The sequence below is a fragment of the Gymnoscopelus braueri genome (assembly GCF_963280865.1).
Source record: "Gymnoscopelus braueri genome assembly, chromosome: 22".
Classification (NCBI taxonomy): Eukaryota; Metazoa; Chordata; class Actinopteri; order Myctophiformes; family Myctophidae; genus Gymnoscopelus; species Gymnoscopelus braueri.
The window spans coordinates 16,171,091-16,198,057 of NC_137624.1; the positions used below are offsets into that span (position 1 = coordinate 16,171,091).

Consider the following 26,967-nt stretch of genomic DNA (forward strand, 5'->3'; position numbering starts at 1 on the left):
GAGAATATAAAGAAGTATCAAAGTCAGAGCTTCAGAGCTGTTTGCATGGTAGAAAGGAAATAGTAGGCCTATTTAAAACTTGTAACATGAATCCTCAATTGGAAACAAATGCAAGTCATATTTTCTTTCTAAATGTTTAGGTATTCAAATATTAGTATTAATAAATGATAATAATAATAATCATGAGTATGAACTTATTAATGAGTTTACAGAGTTATACTAATCCACTAACAGATTTGTCACAATCAATTCACATTCATTCAAGTTTATGTTTTCTTGTTTTTGAGGGCCACATGGGTTTTCATCTCACATGCATAAATGTGTAACAAACATTGGTTCGTTGGACTGTTTTTGTTTTGATGCAGGTTGTTGACCCACAAGGCCGTAACTTTTGATTGATCACTTTCAAGTGTGTCACAGATATATCTTTGACCATCTGAGGGTGCAACAGCGCAATATAACTGCTATTATATCATTGTCTGAGCTCTGAGGGTATAAAGTCACATGCCTACCTCCAAATGAAATGGGATCCCCGAGTTGTTTGTGTTCTGTCCTCACGCAAACACACACACATACTGTACACAGACACAAATATACATACAGGGAAATCTCTCTCTCTCTCTCCTCTCCTCTCACTTACAGCAAATCCAGGATCTAGAGCAGGTGTCTTGGCATGGACAAGTCCGGTAGTGATGCAGAGCTAGTCCAGAGGTACAGAGGGGTCCTTCAAGGTTTCGCCAGGTGGGGGACAGTGGGCCGAACCGGCAGGGCTGTGACAGATCTGTGAGCGGGAACAACAGTGCAGGTACAGGAAGAGAGGGATCCCCCTTTGTCTAACAGCTCATGGCTTGAGCAAACAGAGAGCGAGCGATCTTTGGACCTCGATGGTGCGACAAGCCTGGAGTGGGCAGTAAAATGGCAATTCCGGGGACTGACTCTAACCAATGAGAGCTGGCAATAGGGCCATGATATGAAAGGTCAGAGGATCTCAGGTATGATACACACCCTGTCATGAGTGCGCATGCTCAGAGATAAAGTGAGGCGCACCTTTCTCTTTATTATGATTTCAGTTGGATTTAATTCAAGATAACCTTTTGTAAATTTTTCCAAAGCCAGATTATATTCTAAAATGTAAAACTGTGTTTTTGCGTTTCTCAGATTATAGTGGATGAGGGACGTTGACATCAAATACAAGTGCTGTTCATAGATGGAATTTAATACGTAGGTCTGAGAACAAAGGGGTGCTCTGTAGACCCAGAGACCTCATCATGACCCACTGACAGATGAGTGTGTATGTGCAAGACAAAGTTTACAACAATCTCAAAACCTACAAAGTTGAACGCTCCCCTGCCTCCATGCAGTTCATAGACACACACACATATACATGCATACATGTGCAGTACATATATTTAATGTATATTTTGTATATAGATACAAATAAATGAAAATATATATCATTTCTCTTAGGAAGATAAGCTTCCCAAGGGTATAAGAGAGGAACAAGTATACACAATTTTGGATATTTAAATGTAAAAGAATATAAGAAAACATTCTGGAAATGTTTTAAATGTTATTATGCGATTTATTGCATAGCTTTTATATGAAATTCCTCTGTTTATGAATTGTTTACCAATTACATAGAGCATATTACATTGATATCTAAGGATACAATTTCCAAATCCTGCAGGAAGAACTCAACAAGTTTTGATTAGGATCCAGCAATGCCACCCAAAATACAGATAAGTGTGCGTGTGCGCGTGCGTGCGTGCGTACGTGCGTGCGTGCGTGCGTGCGTGCGCGCACACATACCTTCAGTAGCCATGGGATATTTAGCATGGCTCGCTCAGGTGATGCAGGGGGAAATTACCTGTCCACCACTGCGGAGTCTAGGAGTGTATTTGGTGGATTCGGTATATAAGAACACAATTGTCCTTTTTTGCGGGAGGGAAGTTGGGCAGAGAGGGCATTTTCTGTCGCTGCTGACTGGGGAAGCTGCAATAGAGATAGATGTGGTATAAAGGGGAGGTCCATAGAGTTTCTGAATCGGCAAAGGCAGTGTCGACTGGGACAGCCAAACGTGGCGTCGCGAGGCACCTCCTTCATCTCGTCGATGCGGTCCTGACTCCCACCCGAGAACCACTCAACATGTGGGTCGGGACCCCCTGGGGAGAACCACGGGACTAGCGCATCACCAACATGGCAAAGGACATAAGGTGTTAAGTTATGACATCAAAATATGCTTTGCAGTTAGATGAATCCACATGTATTTCAAACTGTGGCCAGCTGCTTATATTTTTATTTGCACTGCGCTGGATGGAACATGCACAGGCAAGGACATTTGCCTACAATCTCTTGTACACAGCTAAGAGCTTAAAAGTCTCCTTGACACAGCGATAACAATGGTCAACTAGATAAAATCACGACCACTTAACATCAGGTTATTTTGGGCAAAGTTTCAGCCCACAATATTTTGGGATTTACTTCCTTGCCCTACTGGCATCACGCACAAGAGATTTGGCGATGATTGGTCCAGTGGTTTGCGAAATTAGCCCCGGACAGACAGACTGAAAGACAGACATCTTGATAGACGGACCCTCTTTCAGATGGTTTGTCTCATGGGACACAAGCTGGAAAAACAAGGCTAGATTTGGACAATACCTTGTAGTGTGTACTGTGCCCTTACCAATAAACAAGGGCAATTAGGATGACAAGTAGTGTTTCAAATGAGGCACCTCTCTCCATCTCATGTACCCCCGCCCCAGGCCCGCATTGCTTCTATCCGAAACAGGCAAAGCTACTACCCGCAGGCTGTCAGTTAATAAAATTTTGGATTTCATTTTTGCACAGATAAAGAGTTACTTCAAGAAAACAGATTTATTTTTAAGGGAATACACAGATAAAAACAGTTAAAAATATGCACACACATTTTCTATTTTCACCAAAATAAGGCCACTGAACAGAATAAAGTAAAATATAATAAAATGAATGTAAACCCCAGGTTTTAACTCCTGTACATTAACTAAAATTGAAGAGTTTGGCTCCAAAAAGCTATATCCATTTTGGAAAGCAAAAAACAAAATACCTGAAGTCCATTACTCATTATCTTTAAAAAAAGACATTGTCTATTATTATTATATAATTATTTTTAGCTACCAGTAATGCATTTTATAGACTAGCTGTCAAACTGGGGATGTCTCATTTTGGAACAAAGCTTTCCATTTACAGTAAACTGCAGTTGAAACCAAGTTTCTCCAACACTGCATAACACTGTAGAACAGCTCATTGAAATATTAACTGTGCAAATAGTGTCTGTGTGTGTCTGTGTGTCTGTGTCTGTGTCTGTGTGTGTGTGTGTGTGTGTGATATACAGTGTGTGTGTGTATATACCGTATATAATTATTTTTTCCCAACAGTAAACACTGTAGACAAGTATAGACAAAATACATACATATAAAAAAAGTTAAATAAAATAAAATGGTCACATCAGTTTGGATACCAAAAGTTGGGATTGTTGTGATTGCGATTATACAAGCAATGATTCACTTGTTCCAAACATATACATACAAACTATAAACTATACATAATGGGCAATGCTGCTTATATGATTTTGGTCCTTTTATAGTTTACATTATGATAAATATCCTCACTCATTTAGCAATGGAACAGAATCCCATCTCAACTTTCTTGGCTTAAGGTTTTAGGGAATCCCTTAGGAGATTAAAGAAGGGGAATGGCAGTTGTCAGGGTCATGAATACAGACCTTACATGGCAAGGCACAAATGAACATAATGATTGATTTTTCAGTACCTCACCTCAGTCAAAGTCATGGTGGGTCTACATTTGATTTGATTTTGTATGGATCTTTTTTAGCCCCAGGGGCTTATCTTCCAAGAGTCCATCATTTAAAACCAAAACACATATATATAAAAAAAATCAACAATACATATGAAAACTTAGAAACAAGAGACCAACGAGAACAATAACTTACTTTCAGCACTGAATTCAGCTAAATTGATATGCTGTGAAACTATACAACGGGACCACCCTATTCTCAGCTGTACAAATTCCAATACAAATACATATACATCATATTGCAACGTAAGATAAATACATTGGATTTTCACATTGACTCAAACCAAAAATACAGGGGTGGTGATGGGGGGGGGGGCATAAACGAAACAAAACACCCACATTGGAGCTAGAGAAAAGAAAACGGCTTCCAAAAGACTGTCCAACTTCACACATTCACAGTTTGCAGAGAGTAAGGCATTGAACACATGGGGCCGATTGTTATTTGCAGAAGAACGCGAGGAGGATGGGGGCAGGGTGCTCACGGCCCTCTGGCAGGGTCTGCCACCATACACCTTCGGTTCCCATGAAGCAATGGGCATGCCCATTGTGCCACATGTCCTGGAGAGAAATGTCTTGAGTAACAGTCACTACGGCTAGTAAATGGAAAGATAGAAGGAGTTTGGTGTCCAGTCCACATGATAGTGTGCTAATACGCTAACTAACCAAAGCGTGCAAAGGCAGGAGAGGACAGCAGAAATATGAGTGTTCAATTACCCGGTGTGCCAGTGAGCCTGTGAGCAAGGCTGGGAGCCATAAAGTCTGCAGCAGAAAAGCCACAAAGTTATTAAACAAGTCCCCAGTTGACAGAGCTGATAATCTCTCCACTCCAGTCCGCCTGTTCTTAACCCAGTGAGACACCAAAACAACTTCCTTACATTCTTTCACTCCTCATCTGCCCTCCTCGGCTGACCGTGTCTCAGACTTCAGCCTAACAAACTCTTTGGCGACCTCGTCATTGTGGCGCTGGGAGAGGATTCTCATGGCGGTGAAGCCTGTGTCGTCCATATTGATGCGTTGGCCCAGCGGACACCAGCAGCAATAGCTGCCCTTCTCCATGATCTCCCTAAGCTGTATGACAGCCAAGCCAACCACCCTGTCGGCACGGCCAAAACAGTAGTCTTTCACACACATCTGCAGCTCGTAGCATTCAAATCCATCCTGTTTTCCCAACACACTGTAAAAGGGAAAAGGAGGAAGGTTTATGTTCATGTATTCAATCATTCAACCTTTATGTGGAGGTGTCGCACTGAGAACTCTCCACCCTAACCTAAACACTGCACAAACAAACAGATTACAGTTATCTACTTCATTATGCACTCTGTGTAATTGTTTAAGTAGTCCAGTCTATCATCAAATGTCCAAAACCGTTACTTTTCAGGAAATGGAAAAACAAGTGTGTGTTCCAATGAAGCTCTCTCAGCATTGTATTAGATGCTCTTGTTAAGGTAGGGTAAGTGATTTTCTTTGGTTAAAATAAGCGTTAAATAGCTCTATATTGTGATAGTAATAATTGCTATAAAGTGTTTGTTGAGTAACAGGGGTCTCCCCGTTTCTCCAGCTCTCTATTTAACAGAAAATGCATTTTCAGGTTGGGATACCAATTTTATCCAATCGGGATAGAAAACTCAAACAGAATAAACAAGTGAAATGGGTGAAAAGTGATGACAAAGAAATGAGCAGATACAATTGAAACTAAATGGGTATTCTCTCCTGATTGGCTGAAATGATGCAAGCCATCTGAAAATGTATGTGTTTTTTCTGTTCATTAAAGAGCTGGAGAGACGGGGAGACCCCTGTTACTGAACAAACACTCTATAGCAATGATTACTATCAGAATATAGTGCTTTAACCTTTTAACAAAAAACTTTTTGTTCTAACACAAAAATATCACTTACCTTTGATATACCAAATTTTCATGACATAAGTTTTTCTTTTTTTTAAAAAGCTTTTTCAGCATGTATATTTTTGAGTTTGAAAAGGGTACATATTGGTTGCTTGACATACAAGTGGAAGGTCTCGTTGTATTTGGGTGCCCAGCTGTTGTTCTTGGACTTGGTCTGAAATTTGCGTTTCTTGTCGCTGAGGTTCGGTCCAATCAAGGTGATCTCCACAAAGGGACGGAACATTCCAGATGTCTGCCATTTCAAGTCATTGGCTTCCACAACTACGAGGACACACACATGTAGACATAAGTTACAGTGAAACTTTACAGAGAGAAACATTTTCCACATAAAAGACCACACATATTTAGTCCCTGAATGGGCGAAGCTGTGAGGATAACAATGCCGGTCCATCCATCCTTCTGTCGGTCTATCACTTTACTAAAACATTATATCTCCAAATCTACTGACTGGAAAGCCATGACATGTCCTGAACGTATTCATGCTTCCTGGAGGATCAATCCTACTGCATCTATTAGGCCAACATGCACACAAGATATTTCAAAATCTAACAGGGGGATTGGCATGAAACTTGCGAGTGCACTCAGGGATGAACCCTTATAATATGAATGACCCCATGATCTTTCCTACCACCCTTTCGACAACATTTCCCTGCTAGCACAGCTGCTATAGCAGGGCTTTTTGACTCTTGTTTATTTAAAAAAATGCACAACTTACCTTTGACAGTAACTTTGCGCTCCCCGTTCCCAGGATGGGTGTACAAATCAATTTGAATAGACACCTCTCCAATTGGCTTATCCACTCCTGAGCCTAGTATAAACACAGATATAGCATGAAGACAGATATTGCCAGAGAGCACACTTACAGTAAGATAAAGAAATGCATTCAATGAGGCATAATCTAGAACAAAAAGGAAAAGAGTATACATGCTTGGTACCAAACTAGGAGAGAGAGAGTATGTAGACAGGAGGGATTGGGTTAGTATACAGTTGAGTAGACCTATCTATCTACCAGTGGCAGGGTTTTGGGGCTGATATTGTACAAAGGGAAGGCAAAGTTGAGACAGGAATAGGATTGTTGGTAGATGGTTTCCATGTAACCTACCCCTGCTGGGCTGTATTTTTTCGGTGGGAGTATACCTAATACCCTTCCCATTGTGCACTGGCACATGAGGCAGCACAAGAGATGAGAGAAGACATTTGCAATGTGTCAAAACCTTTGAGTTATAAGGAACACTTTAAATACACATTTCTAGAGCAGGGGTTCCCAAACATTTCAGCTCGAGACCCAAAAGAGAAATTCAGTCATCACCCTGGGACCCAGACTTCCAAAAATACTTGAGACCCATTTTTAAAAAATAGTGAAAATAGCTGATCTAGCTACTGTATATAGCTATACAGCTATACAGCTATATAGCTATATATATATACAGTAGCTGTATAGCTATATAGCTATACAGCTATATAGCTGATCATGGGACTCACCTGTATAAAAAATAATAAAAACATTTAATAAAACAATGCTTTGTGAGCTTGTAGATCAGCTATTTTCACTACTTTTGGAAAATCTCTGAAACATTTTTTCAAATTAGATTTTGAAAAAACAAAAACATCAAGAGTGTTCTAGAGTCTCTCTCGACAGATATGGATCAAGGGCAGCAATAATTAATTTGTTTTGTATTACCTTGAGCATGTTGTGAGGTCACAAAGGTCTTAATGAGCGTGTCTGTGGTCTGAGTGTAGAGAGACAGAGCATGTCGTAGAGATGACAGCTCAGCACTCTTCTCCAGGAAAGCCTTTTTCAGCCCATTCCCTCCAGCGTGGAAGTATTGCTGTAAAGAAAATATATACAAAACAGAGAGAACGTGAGATAGGAAGTAGATAAAACTTTGTTTGCATTGCAATTTTCATAACATAATAAATGGATTTACTGTACATAGCATGAATTATATAAAAATATAATATTAAATAAATTAACACATTTGAATTGTACAGCATGTAATGACTGTGAAATACACATACTGTAATACTGTACATAAAAACAAAGGGTAGATTTGACGTTGCTGGACTAGCAACCAGCAGTGGTTGCTAGTGCAACAACAATGACAGGAATCCACAACGGTTTCCCACCCACAAACTTATTTTTATTTTCTTTCTTTGACCAGAACCATAGTGTAAAACTTCAAACGTACCTTGATAGTATCCAGCGCCAGCTCCATCACTGCACACTGCTTGGGAGACAAGCTCTTAGCATCCCCTGCCATGTGATCCTATGAGCATAACCACATCAGAAAACAATTTAGCAGAGACAGACTGACTCAAATTATAGATTGATTCATCCAACATGTAGGGTACAGTATTAACCTCCCTTTAGACAGATGTTATAGGTGCAGATTTAACAGGTAAAAACACTCATTGATCCCTCTCTCACATCCCACTACTTGAGCTGAGACCATAACCACATTATCGCAGTTATGTGACAAATACCACAGGGTTGAGCTCATCACCGCAATTTATTTCTTTATAGGTGTGGTAAACACCCGAGATACGCTGCTTTTTCACCACAAGAAGGATTCCACACCATCACAGCCCTAGCCATTCAATAATGTAATCAGATGATAGTTCTAGTAGGTTGTATTGTAATGCCGCATTATAGTGTCTGTCCGTCAAATGTATTTGTTCTACTGTGTTTGTTCTGCAATGTTGCATCCAAAACATTTTTTTACCTTTGGGCACAATTAAGTGAATCTGAAATGAAATCTATATACATGGTGAATAACAGTACATGTAGTCAATTGACAAATAATTATCAGGGGAGAAACGTTATGTTTCTGCTCTACATGTTAAGTGTCTTGAGAGAACTTGTTGTGATTTGTCACTATAATACAATTGAAATTAACAGTATAATATAGTATATAAGGCATAAAAAAGCATGGTCGCATCTACGGTAGCCTACTTTTAAGTATACAGTACCTTAAGTTTGGAGAGCTGGCCTAGTTCTTTGGCAGCAGAGAGGATCTGAGCACCCTGAAATAAAGAAAGTCAAACTCTGATTAATGGACATTATTCATGTATGGATGCATTGTTACAGGGTTACTAACTTTGTTTATAATGGAAATTACAGTATATTCATTGTTCAAAAGCCCAAGATAATGAAGTAGATTTATGACACTGACAAAACATCTGTTTTAGTATCTTCAGGGTCCCCACACATTTTTAGCAATGAATTTCCAAAACTTTTCCAAAACTTTTCCAGAATATTTAGCCCAATTTCCAGGCCTATAAAACAATCATTCAGCGCAATAATGTGTCTCTTACTCCTATGTACAATGCCCAAAGATAGGCAGTGTAGCAAAAATAAAGCATAGAATATAAAATAGTACAATTTCATTCAACATTTCGTGCAAAATTAGGGCATAGTGACCCTGCGAGCGAAAATAGGAGGGGTGGACGACGTCGTTGCACGGTTCGTTGTCGCCCGCTCGCTTCGCGTCACATCGCATCGCTGGCAGTGCGGATGGGGTGTTACACAGCCCGTTCGGCGAAAAACTACTTATGTTACATATTTTGTGTAATGTTATACATGTTTATGAAAATGTTTTGTATTAAAAAAAATCAATAGCCAAAAACAATGCATAGCCAAATATTTTTCCAGGACCCTTGATAAATTCCAGGACCTTTGATCAATTCCAAACCTTTTCCAGTACTGGATTAAAAAAAAAAATATTTCAAAATATTTCCAGGAATTTCATGACCGTGGGGACCCTGTATCTTGTTTTTGACAGCAACAAATGCAGTATCCTGTAAATTTCAGGGTAACATAAAATGGAGCATTCTGTACAGATTACTGTATTACCGCCATCTTGATTCTGTAAATATTCAACTTGTTTTGCATCCCATGCTAAGTAATGATGAAAATGGCATCATATAAAACAAATATAGCCGATCTACAAGCTCACAACCCGCTTTGATGTGATGCGTTATGAGCTTGCTATTATGAACAATGATTTAACCGTTTGAAAAACTTTGCATATAAGTATATGTCCAATAAACGGATTCTGTACATCATTTATATTAGCCTCTTTGTTTTAATCTATTACTGTGCACCTAGATTCAAATAAAATAAACGTACAAAGGTGTCATTGCCCTGGGGCAGGACAATTGTCTTCTCCAGGCTGTTCATGATGATTCTCCACAGCTCCTTCAGGACTCGTTTCAGGACCGTCTTCTCACACACGGCAGCAAACAGTGTCAACCTGCAGAGACACGTGTTGTGTGGTTGAAATTGTGTGACTCTTATTTTCTTTGTTTTTTGTGTAACTTTGTTACAATCTGTTTTGTGTTTGACCATTGTCTTTACACTGAAGTGCCTTTGCTAAGGTGAGCTGAATAAATCATATCATTAACCCTACATGTGCAGTGAATTACACGATTTGGTTGAACACTGAATTACCTGAGCTGGATCCATTTCAGGTGAATGACTGGACAACTGGGTAATGGGTTGTTCTAAGGGCAACGGCAATGCTGAATTTGAAAGGTCTGCTTCAAGTGACCATCAGCTGCACAAACCTTATGCTCATGCACATGTCTAACATAATTATAACACACTTGACAAGTTTCTGTGTGTTATACTACTGTGTGCAATCCTATGTGCTAAAAAATGTGAGTCCAAATTCCAGATAAAATGTCCATGTTAACTTGCTTTTAGGGTTGTTTTACAGTTGTGCTACTCATTAAAATCATGTCTAGACAAGGCTAAATGTAACGCTAAAGGTATAATACTGTAAGTGCCCACAAAATGTATTTACTCACTTCGAATCCAGGAAATCCATCAGTGGGCGGAGCATGTTGTCAGAATCAGCCTCCAGCTGGTTTTTGTTTTTGTCATTGACTGGTCCTTTAATCTGGTAAAGCAGTGAGGCCATTTGTCTCATACAGTCATTGATTCGGGTCTGGAAGCTACAGCAAATGGAGAGAAGATAAAGATTAGTGCCATGGTCCTCATTAAAATTTAAAAAGATATTAATAATATTATTACTTAACTCATTCAGTGCCAAAAATATTTCTGGCTATATCACCCCTGTGCCAAGGCCAAAAATACATTGTAAAAAAAAAGTGCTTAGGAGCCGAGATACAGCCTTTTTCAGTAAAAAGTTAAACAAGAAGTGAATGGAGCAGCAAATCTTCAAATCATCATATCTTGGGTTCTGAACCTTTTTTTTCAAAAAAAAAAAAAAAAAAAAAAAAATGATTTTTTTTTTTTTTTTTTTTTTTTTCATGACGTCTCAGACGTCATTGGCACTCTGGGCTTATGAAAAATAATTGGCACTCAATGAGTTAAGTAAGTAATAATTATTATTTATTTTTTTTAGACCACTGTTTGAAAAGATACTGTGGCAGAGACCCCCATAAGAAAAGCCAATCTACAAATCTTTCTAACTTCTACCTTTTCAAAATGTTTCAAAAATAGCAGATCTACAAGCTCACAGATACTTGTAGATGGGCTATTTTTGAATAGCCGAAGTATAAAATGTGTGTGTGTGTGTGTGTGTGTGTGTGTGTGTGTGTGTGTGTGTGTGTGTGTGTGTGTGTGTGTGTGTGTGTGTGTGTGTGTGTGTGTGTTAGTGCATTAACGAATAGTGATTTATGATATTCGAATTATTCGACCCAAAAGTATTCGAATAGTCGATTATTCGGTTTGATTATAAAAAATTAAAAATTTTTTTTTTTTTTTTTAATGGCATTGATGACTCGACTCAAGGAATGTGAGTTGACGTCACACCAGAGCTCACAGCTGCGTGTCTGCTCTAGAAAAGCCACTAAAACAAAAAAATCTTAAAAAAAAAAAAAAAAAATGTTTTTTTTTTTTTTTTTTTTCGAATAGTCGAATAGTGGTTTGATAGTCGAATAGTCGGTTTGATATTCGAATATTCGAATATTCGACTATTCTGTGAATGCCCTAGTGTGTGTGTGTGTGTGTGTGTGTGTGTGTGTATTCGCATGTCTGAGACTGTGTGATACACTTGTTGCATGTGTGCAGCACTGTGCATAATGTCACACTCAGAGAGGGAGAGAGAGATCACCTGTTTCCAAATGTAATACTGAGTTCATCCAGTACATTATTCAGCTTGACTTGCAGCGAATTCAGCACGTCACTGGCCTCAGTGTCCAGCTGCAGACAGAAACACACAAACAAACAAGAGGCTCGATCAGTGTGGAACCTGATCATCACAGGTCAGAGCAGCAGGAGATAAAAAATCTTACAAATCTAACTAGTTTTCACAATTATAATCATAATTTTTATTTGGCCCTATATGAAGACCTCTGATATTGGCTGTACGATTACTATTATGATTCATCATAAATATTATAATTAGATGGTGACGTTTGATACACAACCATTACCATGCAATTCTTCGACAGAAGGGACATAGGGAACAGACTTTGTAGCAAAGCAAAGTAAATAAAATTCAGTGTCCATCCACATAGAACAAACTTTAATTAATGACTCACTAAAGTCTCCCTTCTTCACTCCCTTCTTTAGTCGTAGTTGTTCTGCTAATACATACAGTTACAATTCAAAACACACAAACAATCCCCCCCCCCCCCCAACACACACAGGGTTCTGACACAACACAAAATACTTAAAGTTGAACACACACAAACACACTTAAACCAACCCACCTTTTCACCAGCAACCTCCGGCTTTCAAGGGGGAGTACATTTAAAAATAGTTTAATATGATACAGTATAGAACATTTATGATAACAGCACTAAGGCTAACAAAGCACAGGGTGGAGGTGGTTTAGGGGGGTATTGTAAAAAAACTGAAGGATTCAAAATGGCACCTAATGTAACTAATGCTGGGCAATATTAGTTCAAAGTTAACATCACAATACACAGATCCAGTAACCTATAGCATTGTGATCACACTTCTACATTTCCTTAATCATGCCATTCATCACATTTTCTCTTACTGCATTTAATTAATGATATGGAACAGAATACTTCTGATAGCTCAATAGTGACTTTTTTGCTTCATAAGATTCATTATAATATATATAATCTACTCTTTTGGAAAGCCGATTGTGGCATCAGCCCAGCAACAAGTTTAACACCAGGTACTACTAGCCTCACCCAAACAATGCCTTGCTTGGGGCTAGTCCAAGCCATTATTTGGCTCATTAAGTTAATGCTCCATTGGCCTTTCTGATTCATAGAGTGTCAGTGCAGAGTACAAGGTAAGGGTATAAATAAGGACAGAGAGAATGTTCTGCTATGACACACAAAAGGAGAGCTTCAGGTTATTATGTACTAACATGTTTGTGTATTAGTTTGTGTGTACAGTTCAATCAATGTGTTTAATAATAATACATTTTATTTGTATTGCACTTTTCATTCACAGGGAATCTCGGAGTGCTACATGTTAAAAAATAAAAACACAATATCACAAGTTTGTGTGCATTTGTGTGTACGCACCTGTGTCTGCAGGTTTTTTGTGACTGCGTGTGTGTGTGCGTGTGTGTGTGTGCGTGTGTGTTAAACATTTCTTCTGTTGGCATAATGTGCCTTTAGTTTTAGTTACATTACCACCCTTCTGAATGAACCCACTATTGGTGCAATCAACTACCTTTACTTACATCATTCACCACCCTTGTATAAAACCTCTTTTGGAAAGTCATACCTTTTCTACTGATGCATCCATCTTTATGCAAAAGAAATGTTTTATGCGAAGACAGAACAAAAAAACAAAAACACTGATCATAAGCTGTCAAACTAATGATGTTCTAAAAACTATTTCACAATGAAAAGGGTAAGCAAGAATCAAGACTAGGCGTGCATTTCAGCATTTCGGATCTTTGCATCTCAGCAACATGAGGCAATTCAAAAGGTTGCTTTAAAGAATAGCAGATGTTAGGGCTGCACAGTTAATGGAAAATTCTTAATGATTTTAGGTTTCCTAATTATGTAATTGTGAAACTAGCACTCAAGCAAAAATAATCACGATTATCATTTTAGCCATAATCGTACAGCCCTAACAGATGTACAGTATGTGTTGCATTTTGCAAAGCACAACATGTGTGCTAGATTTCGAGACGTTGATATGAAGCAACCCACCGTCTCCTTGTCTGTCTATTGAGAACAAGAGACAGGTAGAGAAAGAAGATATAAATAAAAGGATAATGGTAAACAGAACATTTAAATATAATTATGTTTTGCACTGAGTGACAGCAACCTGCTTTAAATTTAACCCATTCAAACCGGGGAAGCATCTGTGTAATTGTTACACGATTTGGTTGAACACTCATCGTTGACTAATCGTTGACCATTCAAAAATAGCAGACATACAAGCTCACAACATGCACGTCACTTCGTGCCGCAATGAGAGCTTGTGCATCTACTATTTTTTAAGATTTTTGAAAAATCTTGACAGTAAGAACTACGGATTTGGAAGGCATTTGTAGAATCGGCTTCAGGTCTTAATGGTTTAAACTTAAAGGATGAGGTGGGGGTAAAAACAACAACAAGGTCAGCGTAGGCTTGAAATTCACCACAAATGACCAGGAAAAAAAAGAAAACAGGATAGTTAATGTTCAAAGACACCAACCCTAATGGGGTCGAGTCCCACCTTGAGACCGATGTGGAAAACACAAGGAAAATGGCTTTTAGTTTTTGCTACGGGAAGATTGGGTCAGTGACACCGCACAATCACAGGGTTAGAACAGTGACGATGGTGGGAAAACAACGCATGTTTGAGACACAAACCTTAACCTCCACTTTATCTACTACTTCCTCCTCTTCTTCCTCAACCTCCTCACACTATTTCGAGTGAAGCACATCAGAAAAACACGAAAAATAAAAACAAAACAAACGTTTAAAGGTAGACCCGTACCACTATAATGAAATACTTATTGAAAACAGAATACATGACTAATATATGAAAACTTGAATTAAAAACTCCAACCATCAAGATTAATCCATCTGTGAAAGAGACTAACAAACTTAAATGACCCCAGCCAAACAAAGAAAATAGCCCTAGTTTCATTCAGGGCTTGTGTCCCCACATTATCTCTTGCCCGTCAGCTGCCAGCCCACACGAGAAATTGTTTCTCTTGTTTTCTTCAGCAGATATTTTTAAGATTATTAAAGATGCAAGCTGCTGGTTTAAAGGATGAGGTGGGGTAAAAACAACAACAAGGTCAGCGTAGGCTTGAAATTCACCACAAATGACCAGGAAAAAAAAGAAAACAGAGGATGGTTAATGTTCAAAGATACCAACCCTAAAGGGGTCGAGTCCCACTTTGAGACTGATGTGGAAAACACAAGGAAAATGGCTTTTAGTTTTTGCAACGGGAAGTTACTCTACGGGAAGATTGGGTCAGTGATACCAAACAATCACAGGGTAGAACAGTGACGATGGTGGGAAAACAACGCATGTTTGAGACAAACCTTAACCTCTACTTTATCTCCTTCATCTACTACTTCCTCCTCTTCTTCCTCAGCCTCCTCAAACTATTTTGAGTGAAGCACACAAAAAAACAAAACAAAACAAACTTTTAAAAGGTAGACCCGTACCACTAAAATGAAATCCAACAGTATTATTGAAAACAAAATATATGTTCTGGTCACTTCAAATCACAGCAGGACTGTCGTTTCCAATACCAGAGCCGAGACAGAAATTATACAAAGGAAATCAAATCATTAATCTTTGACGTCTGGTATCATGGCGCTTACGTCATGAGCTTACAAAAACAAATGAAACACCAGTGCACGGAAGTATACAACTCTCTCCTGCTATCACTCATGCTTTGTGTGTCCATCTCTCTCTGACTCCCCCCCATCTCTCTTTCACTCAGGTTTTTTCATAAGGCTTCCTGATAATTTCCACATCAACCATTTGATCTCTCTCTGCAACGCTCCACAGGAGCCCACACACCTGCACCCCTTTCAACTTCAATTCCAGCACAGAGTGATGAACTTATGACTCTCCAATGCCAATCCTGAGTCCTAAGCCCACTGATTATCAATGTTGACCACTGTTTTGCTAAATCAATTTGAAAAATTCTGATTTGATTGAAGTTTCTTTTTGAGAATATTTAACTTAAAAGAACAAATAAAACAAAAGAGGAATAAACACAAACAGACAGAACATTTTTAAATTAAGTATACTGTATATGACATTTTTGAACACTGAAAACACTGAAACTTTGCCTATGACGACAGGATAAAACTGAATAAAATGGGGACATATCGGCTGCATAATTGCCTATAACGACGTCATCACAAAAGTAAAATAATGGCCAACACGTAGCCAAAGCTACAGTATATATCAGTTTGGGCTCTACAAAAAAGCTCAATAGGTTTGATATGTGATGTAACCACTTCAAAAACATAAGGACAGACAGTGACAGATGTGAAGAGCACCAACTTTTATAAAAAGAGCATTTTGTTTGAGCTTGTTGAGCAGGTGATAATACTGGCTTGCAGCTCTGTCAATGCCAAGTCGCTTCTAGTTCTAACATCAACTACTAAAGCACCTCCAATAAAACCCGATGGACAATACCTAGTAACAGAAAACAAGGGGAGGAGAGGCTACGTAAGAGACAAAATTGGAGGAGGTACAGAAAACTAATTTCTAGATTTAAACAAAATCTTTAATGTCATACAACAAGCCCCCCCAAAAAAACAAAAGAGAACATGCAAACTCGACACAGAAAAGGCCAAGTTGTTGTGAGGCAACAGTGCTAACCACTGCCAGCCAGGTTTAGAAGGATCTAATACATAAAAAAATAATCCACTCCACCTTTCCACACGCAGGAAAACAAGAATTGAAAATTAATAAATCAAAGTCAGTCAGTGCCATATTAACATGAACACACAGGTATTTCAAGATTTGAAACGATTCTAGTAGGGAAGTCTATCCTAGGCAGGGCTTGATCAACTAGATTTACGCATTAATAAAGTACCTCTAATAAGTGTCTTTTAAATTGCAGCTCACTCATGTCCACACTGTGCAATTACACAGTTTACACCTTTATGAAAATATTTTTTCCTGGGAGCATTGGAGTCACCAACCAGTTAGCACATGCACAGTACTGTACCAAAACCACAGAACTAACCATTATGTTGTGGGTTTAAGTCTGGCTCTGCATGTCACCTCCTCTCATTCCCTCTCTTGCTATATTGCCCAATATGACTTAAAAAGTGAATACCTCAATAATTCTGGAATGAGGGAGCTGTAATCTTAAAAACATCCGATTGATTTCTATACCAACCTCCTGATCCTCTGGTCTGACCTGCTGTCCAAGCCATATGGAGAGTGAGAAGTCATCCCATAAATTATTAAAATGCTATAAACTATGACTTCAACAAATAATTATATTCTTAGAGGTTATTCTATTGATTACTTTTTCAATTAATCGATTAAACCAGAAGTGTGTTTAAAGAAATGTTTTTTTTTACGTCAACAAATCAAATAATAATTGCTTGTTTTTTTATAATCGATTAAATCAATTAGGTTGATTAACTGTTGCTGCTCTACTATCAACACTTTTGAGTCCCGTGATGGGATCTCATTGGAAACCCACCTCCTCTCCTTCCTCATCAGACTTCTCCCCCTGTTCCTCCTCCACCAGTTCATCATCTCGCTTTGAATAGTGAAGTGAAACACGTTACTTGAGGTGCCCTTGAGGTAGGGTGACTACGTCTAATGGACACAATCTTGTACTGTATCTATCTATCCATCTATCATCCATCTATTGTACATACCATTTTTTCCTCTGTGGCAATCTAATAAAAGCAGATATGAATACCAATTTGCATTATTCAGAAAGCAGATCAAATTCATACTGGACAAATTAAGAATAAGTTCTACTCTCCTTTCACCAAATGTTTCATTTATTTAAAGTGGATTACACTGTGCCCTAGTCTCTTAAATGTCACATTCACTCTTGATATATAAAATATGCCCACGAAGCATTGACTCCACAGAATTTCTTCCTTTTTTGTTTTGCTTGGTCCTTTTTTGGCAGCTGCAGTACTGCATGCTGGGAATGCGTTTACTTAATACATGACTAATATATAAAAACGTATTAATCCATCTGTGAAAGACACTAACAAACTTAAATGACCCCAGCCCAACAAAGAAAATAGCCCTAGTTTCATTCAGGGCTCGTGTCCCCCCGTATTTGTTGCCCTTCAGCTGCCAGCCCACACGAGAAATTGTTTCTCTTCTTTTCTTCAGCAGATATGTTTAAGATTATTGAAGATGCAAGCTGCTATCAAGCTTCTTTTTTTCTTTATTCTCTTTGATTCCATGTATAAATGGTTTTGTACAAATCAAGTTCATGTTTAGATTATCATTAATATAATATTATCTTCTATTTGCTACATGGATCCACCTACCTGTTTGGCACCCATGGATTCAAACATCTTCTCCAGTTGAATTCTCAGCTGCTGCATGTTATTCATCAGAACACAGGGCTGCAACCAGACAGACACACAACCAGTTCATTGCCAAGTGTGGCTTAGGAACATACAAGGAATTTAAACTACTGCACCAACACCAACAAAGTACATGGACAGAGGACATTACTAATGATACATTCAAACTTACAATCTTCTCTTTGTCAATGTAAGAAGGGAAGTTCTTGGTCAGAATGGCACTGTACTGCAGAAGAACTTTGGCAATAGTCTGAGAAGATGAGTGGAGAAGGCATTAAAAGTTAACATCGTTAATGCATTAGAACACTATGCAGAATAGAGTATCTATATTTATAGATTATTTCTTCAAAAATAATATCTCAACCCATATATCCCTCATTGCTTCATGGCACTTCTTTTACATCATTCTAGGGACATGAATATTATCGGGGCAATACTATGAGTATATCGAAATATCGGGCATAATTATAACACCCGATACTGATAACACAGTTTTAAGCAATTATTGGCCAATACCGATAGGACGAATTATATAGCACATCCTTAGGTTTTACTTACTAAAGGCTGTAATGTACAGTAGTGATCAAATGTATTAGCTTGAACATATTCTAGTATTGGCCTGTTCAAGTTCCAGATGACCCTATACGATAAGAAAAACAGCTCATGTTTAGAGATGTTTAAAAGAGCAGAGCTATTTTCAGAGGGAAGTGCCACAGGCAGACATCAATCTTTTAAATTACATTTGGACATTTCAATTTCAAACTCAAACCATGTCTGTTCCCGGACCAAAATTATGTTCAGAAGAGAGCAAACAGTCAATCATCAATCCTTCAATGCAGTAGTTGGTCCTCAGTGACTTGTGGTACTGCTGGTTGTCTAGTCTACCAGGAATTTGCATTCCCTTCATCCTTGTCATGCTAGAGGTCTCATCAGGGGCATCTTTATCAAGCTAGCTGTCGAATCAGGGGCATCTTTGTCATGCTAGCCGTCTACTCAGACAGGGACTAGTTAGAACTCGAAGACAAGATGAATGCTAATGACACCCAGTATAGAACAATAGTAGCACTTTCGCACTGCATGAGCCTGCATAGTCCATATACAAGCTCACAACGTGTCACAATGCGACGCGTTGTGAGCTTGTAGATTAGCCTAAATATAAAATAGGGGCCAAGGGGTTAAACTGATTTTGATGGTATATCAACTCAATTTGATGGGGATTCCCTTCCCTGGAACCCTCTCAACGACTCCACTGGACTAATGAAGCAAGGCTTACCTTGGAGAATCGGCGACTGTAGTGAGCCATGACACCAGGGTCAGGACATTCCAGTTTCTTGATGATCTCAAAGCTCTGGTTGAGTTGGGTGAAGATATCCACCACAGAACAAGAGAAGAGAGCATGCTCTGATGTCTGCAGGAACTGGAGGACAGAGGTCACAAACAGCCAATTAAAATCTTGGGATTTGCCCTGAGCGAGAACCACTCACTTTTTGGAATTGACTAGTTTTAGTTTAGTTTTCATTTTGTTTTAGTCTTAGTTTCTCAGGTATTATGAGGAAAGCCTTGATTTATAGAAATTGAAAAAGGTAGGATGAAAGAATGCATGACCTCAGATATGATGGTGGCGTGGACAAACTAAAATGAAAATGATTTTACATGCGCATCTATTTAGTCTCAGTCAGTTTTAATTAGTTTTGCACTGTTCCTTTTAGTTTTTATGTAGTTTCCTTTTTTCCCTTTAGTTTTTAGTTAGTTAACAAAATTCCCCTTTTAGTTTTAGTCAATTCTAATAACTCTGGTGAAGAAGACACCAGCTGGCTGTTGTCTTCACGGACAAATGTAACCTCTCTTTCCTTGTTGTCCCCTCCCGTTTCAAATAATCCACCATTGTTCTAGTGCTGAAGAAAAGCAAGGCAACATGCTTAAATGATAAGAGTCCCGTTGCTCTCACTCAGCCACTCCCATAATGAGCAAATACTTTGAAAAGCAAGGAGCTGATTTGTAGCATGTTAATGCCCACCCTGGACCCTCACAAACAAACAACTAAGTTGAACTAACTAACCAAATGCTTTTTCAAAACCAATTATTTTGTTTAAGTCTATTATTTTTGTAATAGATTAAATCAATTAGTTCGATTAACTGATCGATTAATAGTCCTAAAAATGTCTAAAAACGAACGTGCTGCTGTACATAATTTGGCCTTGTGACAACACTTGTAGACTGGGCATCTGATGAACTCTTACTCCATCTTTCTTGTCCCTCTCCAAGGCGCCATGCATGAACTCCATGGAAACATCTTCATTCTCATCCAGCCACTGCAGCACAAAATGTAAGAACCACCTGCAACGGGGCAATTAGGATACGGTAAGGTAGGAAAAGGTAAGCCCATGTTCTTGGCTGGCAGTCCCGCATGAAGTGTTAATTGGCCAATCACAGCTTGTAATTTTTATACTGTACATAAGTGTTTACCTATATAGTACAAGTATATTATATGTCTACTGTACTACCCTTCACTACATCTAAGTAATAATACATGAGTGGTCATTTCTGGGGCAGCAATAGCTTAGTGGGTAGGGAGGCTGTCTTGTAATCATAAGGTCTCTGGTCAGGGCTTACTCCCTGACAAGTGCTCGGTGGGAAGCAGTTAGGGGTCAAGTGTCTTGCTCAAGTACACTTCAACACAGACTGGCCAGGCCTGGGGGGCCCAACCGAGAGTCTTCTGATTCCCAGATGGCCTTTCTAGCCGTTTAGCTATGGCCACCCCACAGTAACCTTGCCGACTTTGCACCGGCACCATATACCTAAGTCAAAATCCTAAAATCCGTTGTACTTTTTTACTGATGTCCAATATCTATGTGTACAATACGTATATAAACATTTTAGAAGTCATGGAGACTCACGAGGGATAGTCGGGGATGACATCCTTAAAGTTTGGCAGGTCCTTGACATATTCATTGTGGAGCCACTTCACCTTGAAGTGCAGGTTCATGTAGTCGGCACTCTTGCAGAGCCTATGCTTCTCATGTTCTGTTAGACAACACGAAAACAAGACAAGAGTGTGTGTGTGTTAAATGTGTAATGACCGAACAAATCAGAGAGAGAGAGAGAGTGGAGATCAATGTTGTTGTTCATAGGCTGGCTGATGGCCACTCTACCAATGCTTTTGAATTTCTCATGTTCTAACGATTATGATTCAAGTATAGCGTGCACTCTGGAACACACACACAAACACACGCAATCTTTGATCAAGATGGCAAGAGAAAAAGATCCGAGTGACTATGAAAGAGGTTTAATATTAGGGCACGGATGCCAGGAGCTTCAGCCACACAGACTGCTCAACTAGTGTTTCAATAGGAACTGTGACTAAAGTGACATCTGGATTTCATTTTATGGGAGACATCAGTAAATAGCGTGTGATCGAAAAGTCACGTTCAATAACTGTGATGCTTGTGCATTAGTGCGATATGTTAAGGAAAAACAGACGATCAACTCCATGTTAATTCAGAATGTGAACGGACGGCCACACACACACACACACACACACACACACACAATACAGTAGTACAAAGTTCTAAAAAATGAGAGACTGCATAACTACATTTAGTATCCATTGCCACAGAAAGACTCACCTTCCATGGCATACTTCATGTCCTGAGAAAAAAGAGTCCACATCACCTCAGCAGACACCTTCCCTACGTTTAATTCTTGTGGGAACCTGTTGAGGAAAAAATTACAGTTCCATTTCATATTAAGTACAAATTCAGTGTTATTTACAAAATTGCCTCATAATAAACCAGTCATAGCCGACTATGGCTGTAAAGTGTTTGGGCGTAGCTGATTTACTGACTGGTTTAGCACAGGAGTGTAGGAGTTCCTGTCTTCTTCGATGATGGAGACAATAAGTGTGATGAGCTTGGGCCAGAAGTCCAGGTTATTGACGCTGGGTCCCTGCTCTTCCACTGAGAGCTCCTCCTTGTTCTGCATTAGAAACCAAACAGTCAGGCTCATTTATAGATCGTTTCAACAGTCTATTGTTGCAGAGACATCAACATCGGGTCAGCTGTTAGTCCACTAGGAAAGTGTAGTAGGCAGTCATATACAGTACATACATTCACCATGTAATAATGCTCCTGATAAGACTCACATGGTCCAAAGGAGGGTACTGTCTGCTGTAGAGCTCATAGCAGTTGTTGAAGATGTACTCATAGGTGGAGTTGAGACAGGCTTTCACACAGTCCCTCACCACCTGGCTGGCCCTGGGTGGAGATTGTAATTCCTGGACCTGAACACCAGAGGGAGGTAGTGACCATTGAGAATACTAACTACAACATCACTGCATATAAAGAAAAACACATGCAAGGAGCTGTGTTTAAAGTCAAGTTTGCTTTACCGTTTAATGTGTACGAGTGAAGTTAGTTTTTTCTAACTAACATTTTAGCAGAATTATTCACATTATTATTTTAATATTTTTTTTATTGTATTTCTTATTTCATTGAATTTATATTTCTTCACACATTCTACTACATTCTGTGTTGTATTTGTCAACTTAAATGGCAAACCAACCCCAGTCAAATTTCTTGTATAATGTACATGGCCAATAAAACTGATTCTGATTGCAATACCATTCTTTTGGATAGAAACTCTGCATGGGCAATTTTCACTGTCGGGCCTGCGGGTAACCATCATTACTACTGGAGCATGACCGATGCCAAATGTTTGGATCCAATGTCAATACCAATTTTGGAGAGTCCGACGATGTTACTAATACTACCTGCTGTTATTTTGACCGATATTTTGTACCAAAAAAAAGATTTTTTGGGTAAAACAAAAAGTAATTTGTTAAAAGATTAAAGCTCCACAGTATATTCAGATTGTAATCATCACTGTGGAGTGTTTGTTCAGTAATCATCACTATAGAGTAACAGGTGACAGTAACAGGTGTCTTCCCGTCTCTCCAGTTCTTTAATAAACAGAAAATACATTTGCAGGTGGTACATCAATTTATTCTTATCAGGAGAGCTAACCCATTATTCATTTATATATAGTGTCCCAGTTCCAATTTTGTCTGCCAATGTTTTGATTTCATCACTTCCAATTTCACTTGTTTATCTTGTATGCTTTATGAGTTCGCTCTCCGGATTGGATGAAATTGGTATCATGACCTGAAAATACATTTTCTGTTTACTTTAGACCTGGAGAGACAAACACTCAATGATTATTATTGGAATGTAGAGCTATTTAACACTTATTTTGGCAGAAAAAATATCGTACTGGGGAATATTGTGCCATCTACTGTAATATACAGTACTAGGGTCAAAACAACCCTGACCCAACCCCTATGCCATCTCTTCCACCCTGTCTAGGGTTTCCCCAAACCTGTTCCTCTGAGATCGTTGTACGGTTGCTTTATTTCCTTCCCGCGAGCATGCACCCATTATCTTTATCATGACTAGAAAACTAATCAGGATCACCTACTGGTGCGCCCCAATCAGGGACCCGTTAAGGCTGGCACAATAGGTGAAATTATTCAATTCATCTTCAAAAGTGTGAGCTCTTGACACAGAGCAAGATCATGTGGGGACAGAATAGAGGAACAATCTAGAAATATGAGTGTATCATAAACGTACCTTCATTCTGAAGAAGGTGATACTTGTAAGAAGGTCGACAGTGGACTTCAAGTCCTGCAGGCGCTCCTTACTGCTGGCTGGGAAGTGGTTCTAGAGGAGGAAGATATCATTTATTATATCTAAATAAACATTCAGAAGCAGTCTCCCCCACTTAAATCTAATTTCCCTTTTTACCTTCCTGATATTAACGGTTTTAGTTTAGCTTTTGTTTTTGTTATAGTTTTGTTTAATAAAGCGACTTTACACTCAAAATTTGATTTATTGGCAAAATTCACAAACTGTCCGCTGTTTGCAGTGGTTTCTCAAAATTCAACTCAAAATGACACTTTGAATAACTACTGCAGTCTCAAAATTATTCAACACCTTCATGACAAGCATCTTTAGTACTTAGTAGAGCACCCTTTTGCTGTTATGACCTGCTGCAAACGTGATGCAGCAGGTCACAGCCAGACACCAGCTTCTGATAGCGTTCCTTAGGAGTCTTAAGGTGGCTGCATGCTGCCATTTTAGGTGATCACCTTAAGTTCCTTTTAAAAAATAGGCCCTCATACTAATTTTACTGCCAATCAGGGTGATTCCTATCGAAGTCCATTTTTCCAAAACCCAAACAACAAATACCACAATGAAATATGTTTTGTCCTGGAGGTAATGGAAGTCCCAAATAATCGCTCTGGTCTGAACGCAGGCAACCTTCCCGCCTGCATCACTTCTTTTCCGGACAAACAATCTCTGACCTGCCGTGGTGAATTTATCACGGCGGTCTCTCCCCAGGGGTTAGTAAAAACAGAGAGATGTGCTGAGGCGAGTGGTGAAACGCTTATATCGCCGCGGCTCAGTGAGGTCATGTTGTAGTTCTCCAACCACCGTGATGAGAGGGTGATCACTGATCACCTAAAAGTGGACTAGCCTGCTGCCACAAAGTCTTGCTGCAGGTCTTATGCAGTCACTCACCACCCGCCTCCTCAAGAATCTGGTGGCAGCCATTGACAGCCTGCTCTTTTTGCCACATCTAGGTAGTGGAGCCACTGTTCCTTTAAATTTGAACTTTTTGCATCCTTTTCGTTGTTTGTGCAATGAAATTATTTCTTCTCTCAACTTGTTGTACAATTCTCTTGACTTAGCCATATTTCTAACATGCAATCAAACTTCAACTAAACCCTAGGGCCTAGGCCAGGTATTTGATGTGCTCTATCTCAAGCACATCTGATGCAACTAATGAAGCCCTAGATTAGTTTATTAGTTGCATCAGGTGTGCGTGGAATACTTTTGAAACTGCAGTTGTAATTGAAATATGCATTTTTGTTGGATTTGGAGAAACCACTTGGATTATTGGTTGTGTTGAGTTATTTAAATTGTTCTTGTTCTTGATCACATGTTGTGATCAGCATGTTCAGGTTTTGGTACCCAGGATTGGCTGGGTTATTGCGTGGGTGAAAAAGGTTCTCTTTCAGTCTCTCCCTCCCTCCCAAAAAACATGAATCTTAGGAAAATGTACACTATTCACTATACTCGTCAATACAATCCAAATTTACAAGCTGTGAGACACAAAAACTAGGTTAAGAATAAAGAAGTTGAGTTGGAAGAATTTAGTCTGAAAGTAACAATGGGAATTCTGGAAAATAATGACATCAAAGGGTGGCAACAGTATTTATTCAGTTCAACCAATCAAAATCCTACCCTGTAAGTGGAAAGGTCAATGCGAAGGGAGTTGTGCAGCTGGTCCAACAGTTTGACAAAGCGTTCTTTCTGTATTGAGGAAAGAGGATAAAACATGAGGGAGATAGAGAATGTTGGAAATGATGAGGGGATAGAGAAGCTGAATGGTCAGACCAAATAAACAGTTGCAGTCTATGGAGACAAAGAGGATTATGGCACTGTGTGTGTGTGTGTGTGTGTGTGTGTGTGTGTGTGTGTGTGTGTGTGTGTGTGTGTGTGTGTGTGTGTGTGTGTGTGTGTGTGTGTGTGTGTGTGTGTGTGTGTGTGTGTGTGTGTGTGTGTGTGTGTGTGTGTGTGTGTGTGTGTGTGTGTGTGCGTGCGTGCGTGCGTGCGTGCGTGCGTGCGTTTTTATTAAAAGTGTGAGCGAAATGGAGGGACAGAAAAATACAGTAGTAGACAGACAAAGCAAGCTTAATGTGCATATCATGTTTTGTACAGTATATATACACCATACATGTGTGCATGTATGTGTGTAATGCTCGCATACGCAGGCACACACACGTGTACTGTATGCAGTAGCTATGTATACTATATGTACTGTATACCACATGCATACAGTACAGTATACAGTAGACATACAGTATGTCTATGTGTTGTGTTGGACTTTCTGTGCCTATACGAACCCCAAAGTTGGAGGCGGAGAATCGGTCGGAGGCAGACACATTGGTGGAGGCGGTGGTGTGGGCATAGAAGGCGTTGATGTTGGCCAGCAGCGTGCTCATCACAGCAGGGACCCCGGGACACATGTACTTAGACGACAGACAGGCAAAGTGCCTGGAAACATCGGTGACAAGAGAGGACAAGAAACAATGGTCATGTACTCGAACCCTATTCATTTCATAGGAGACTGTGAAAACAGTTCTGCTGTGTCCTGCAACAGCATGAATTTAATTTGAAAAGATGGAAGCCATAGATCCATAATTTTCTGGGGAACTATTGTATCGTTTCAGGAAATGGCAAAAAAGAACCTGAGTTCCAGTGGATCCAATGCAGTCATTATTTTGTGATACTCACAAGCTATTTCTTATACTTTTCATGTTACTTTATCCATGCTTACTGTAAATCGCTCTGGATTAAGTGTCTGCTAAATGCAGACATTGTAAATTGTAAATCTTACTTTGTTGTAAGTTGTTACGTACAGTGTATGCTATTTTAGCCCAGGATAAGGAGTTTTTATGATCTACTCTACCTGCAGTGTTTTTGATCACATCTGCCTGAATTGCAGGTTGACCCCCTGTGACACACGGGTCACACGTTGAGACATGGATCATGTATGGATGTATGCAAAGAGGCTTTGTGTTATGATGCATTAAGGTTAGTAAAGAAATGTAATATCATTTTAATCTAGTCCACAACAAGTAGCATTACTCTCTATCATTATGGAGGCAATAATTTGGCTATGCTAATGTAGGAACACACCAGGTCATGTAT

The 26,967-nt window shown here is 39.2% G+C and overlaps 1 protein-coding gene across 4 annotated transcripts in view; it reads right to left on the minus strand.

The window, feature by feature from the left end:
• Positions 1-2,888: 2,888 nt before the first annotated feature.
• LOC308077913 (protein unc-13 homolog B-like) overlaps positions 2,889-26,967 on the minus strand; it is a 95,172-nt gene continuing 71,093 nt past the window's right edge. For 2 of the 4 annotated variants that reach the window (XM_080418909.1, XM_080418911.1), the window contains 21 exons: positions 26,160-26,310; positions 25,498-25,566; positions 23,821-23,910; positions 22,338-22,475; positions 22,041-22,171; positions 21,823-21,908; positions 21,094-21,220; positions 20,437-20,533; positions 19,470-19,613; positions 18,369-18,446; positions 18,158-18,235; positions 11,836-11,924; positions 10,565-10,711; positions 9,885-10,008; positions 8,726-8,779; positions 7,945-8,022; positions 7,437-7,584; positions 6,858-6,914; positions 6,471-6,563; positions 5,857-6,016; positions 2,889-5,026 (listed from right to left, as the gene is read on the minus strand). In XM_080418909.1, coding sequence (XP_080275035.1) covers positions 4,741-5,026; positions 5,857-6,016; positions 6,471-6,563; positions 6,858-6,914; positions 7,437-7,584; positions 7,945-8,022; positions 8,726-8,779; positions 9,885-10,008; positions 10,565-10,711; positions 11,836-11,924; positions 18,158-18,235; positions 18,369-18,446; positions 19,470-19,613; positions 20,437-20,533; positions 21,094-21,220; positions 21,823-21,908; positions 22,041-22,171; positions 22,338-22,475; positions 23,821-23,910; positions 25,498-25,566; positions 26,160-26,310 — 2,425 coding nt within the window. In that variant the 3' untranslated portion in view covers positions 2,889-4,740. The remainder of the gene's footprint in view (positions 5,027-5,856; positions 6,017-6,470; positions 6,564-6,857; positions 6,915-7,436; positions 7,585-7,944; positions 8,023-8,725; positions 8,780-9,884; positions 10,009-10,564; positions 10,712-11,835; positions 11,925-18,157; positions 18,236-18,368; positions 18,447-19,469; positions 19,614-20,436; positions 20,534-21,093; positions 21,221-21,822; positions 21,909-22,040; positions 22,172-22,337; positions 22,476-23,820; positions 23,911-25,497; positions 25,567-26,159; positions 26,311-26,967) is intronic. The other 2 variants (XR_013932471.1, XM_080418910.1) reach the window with 2 other exon arrangements.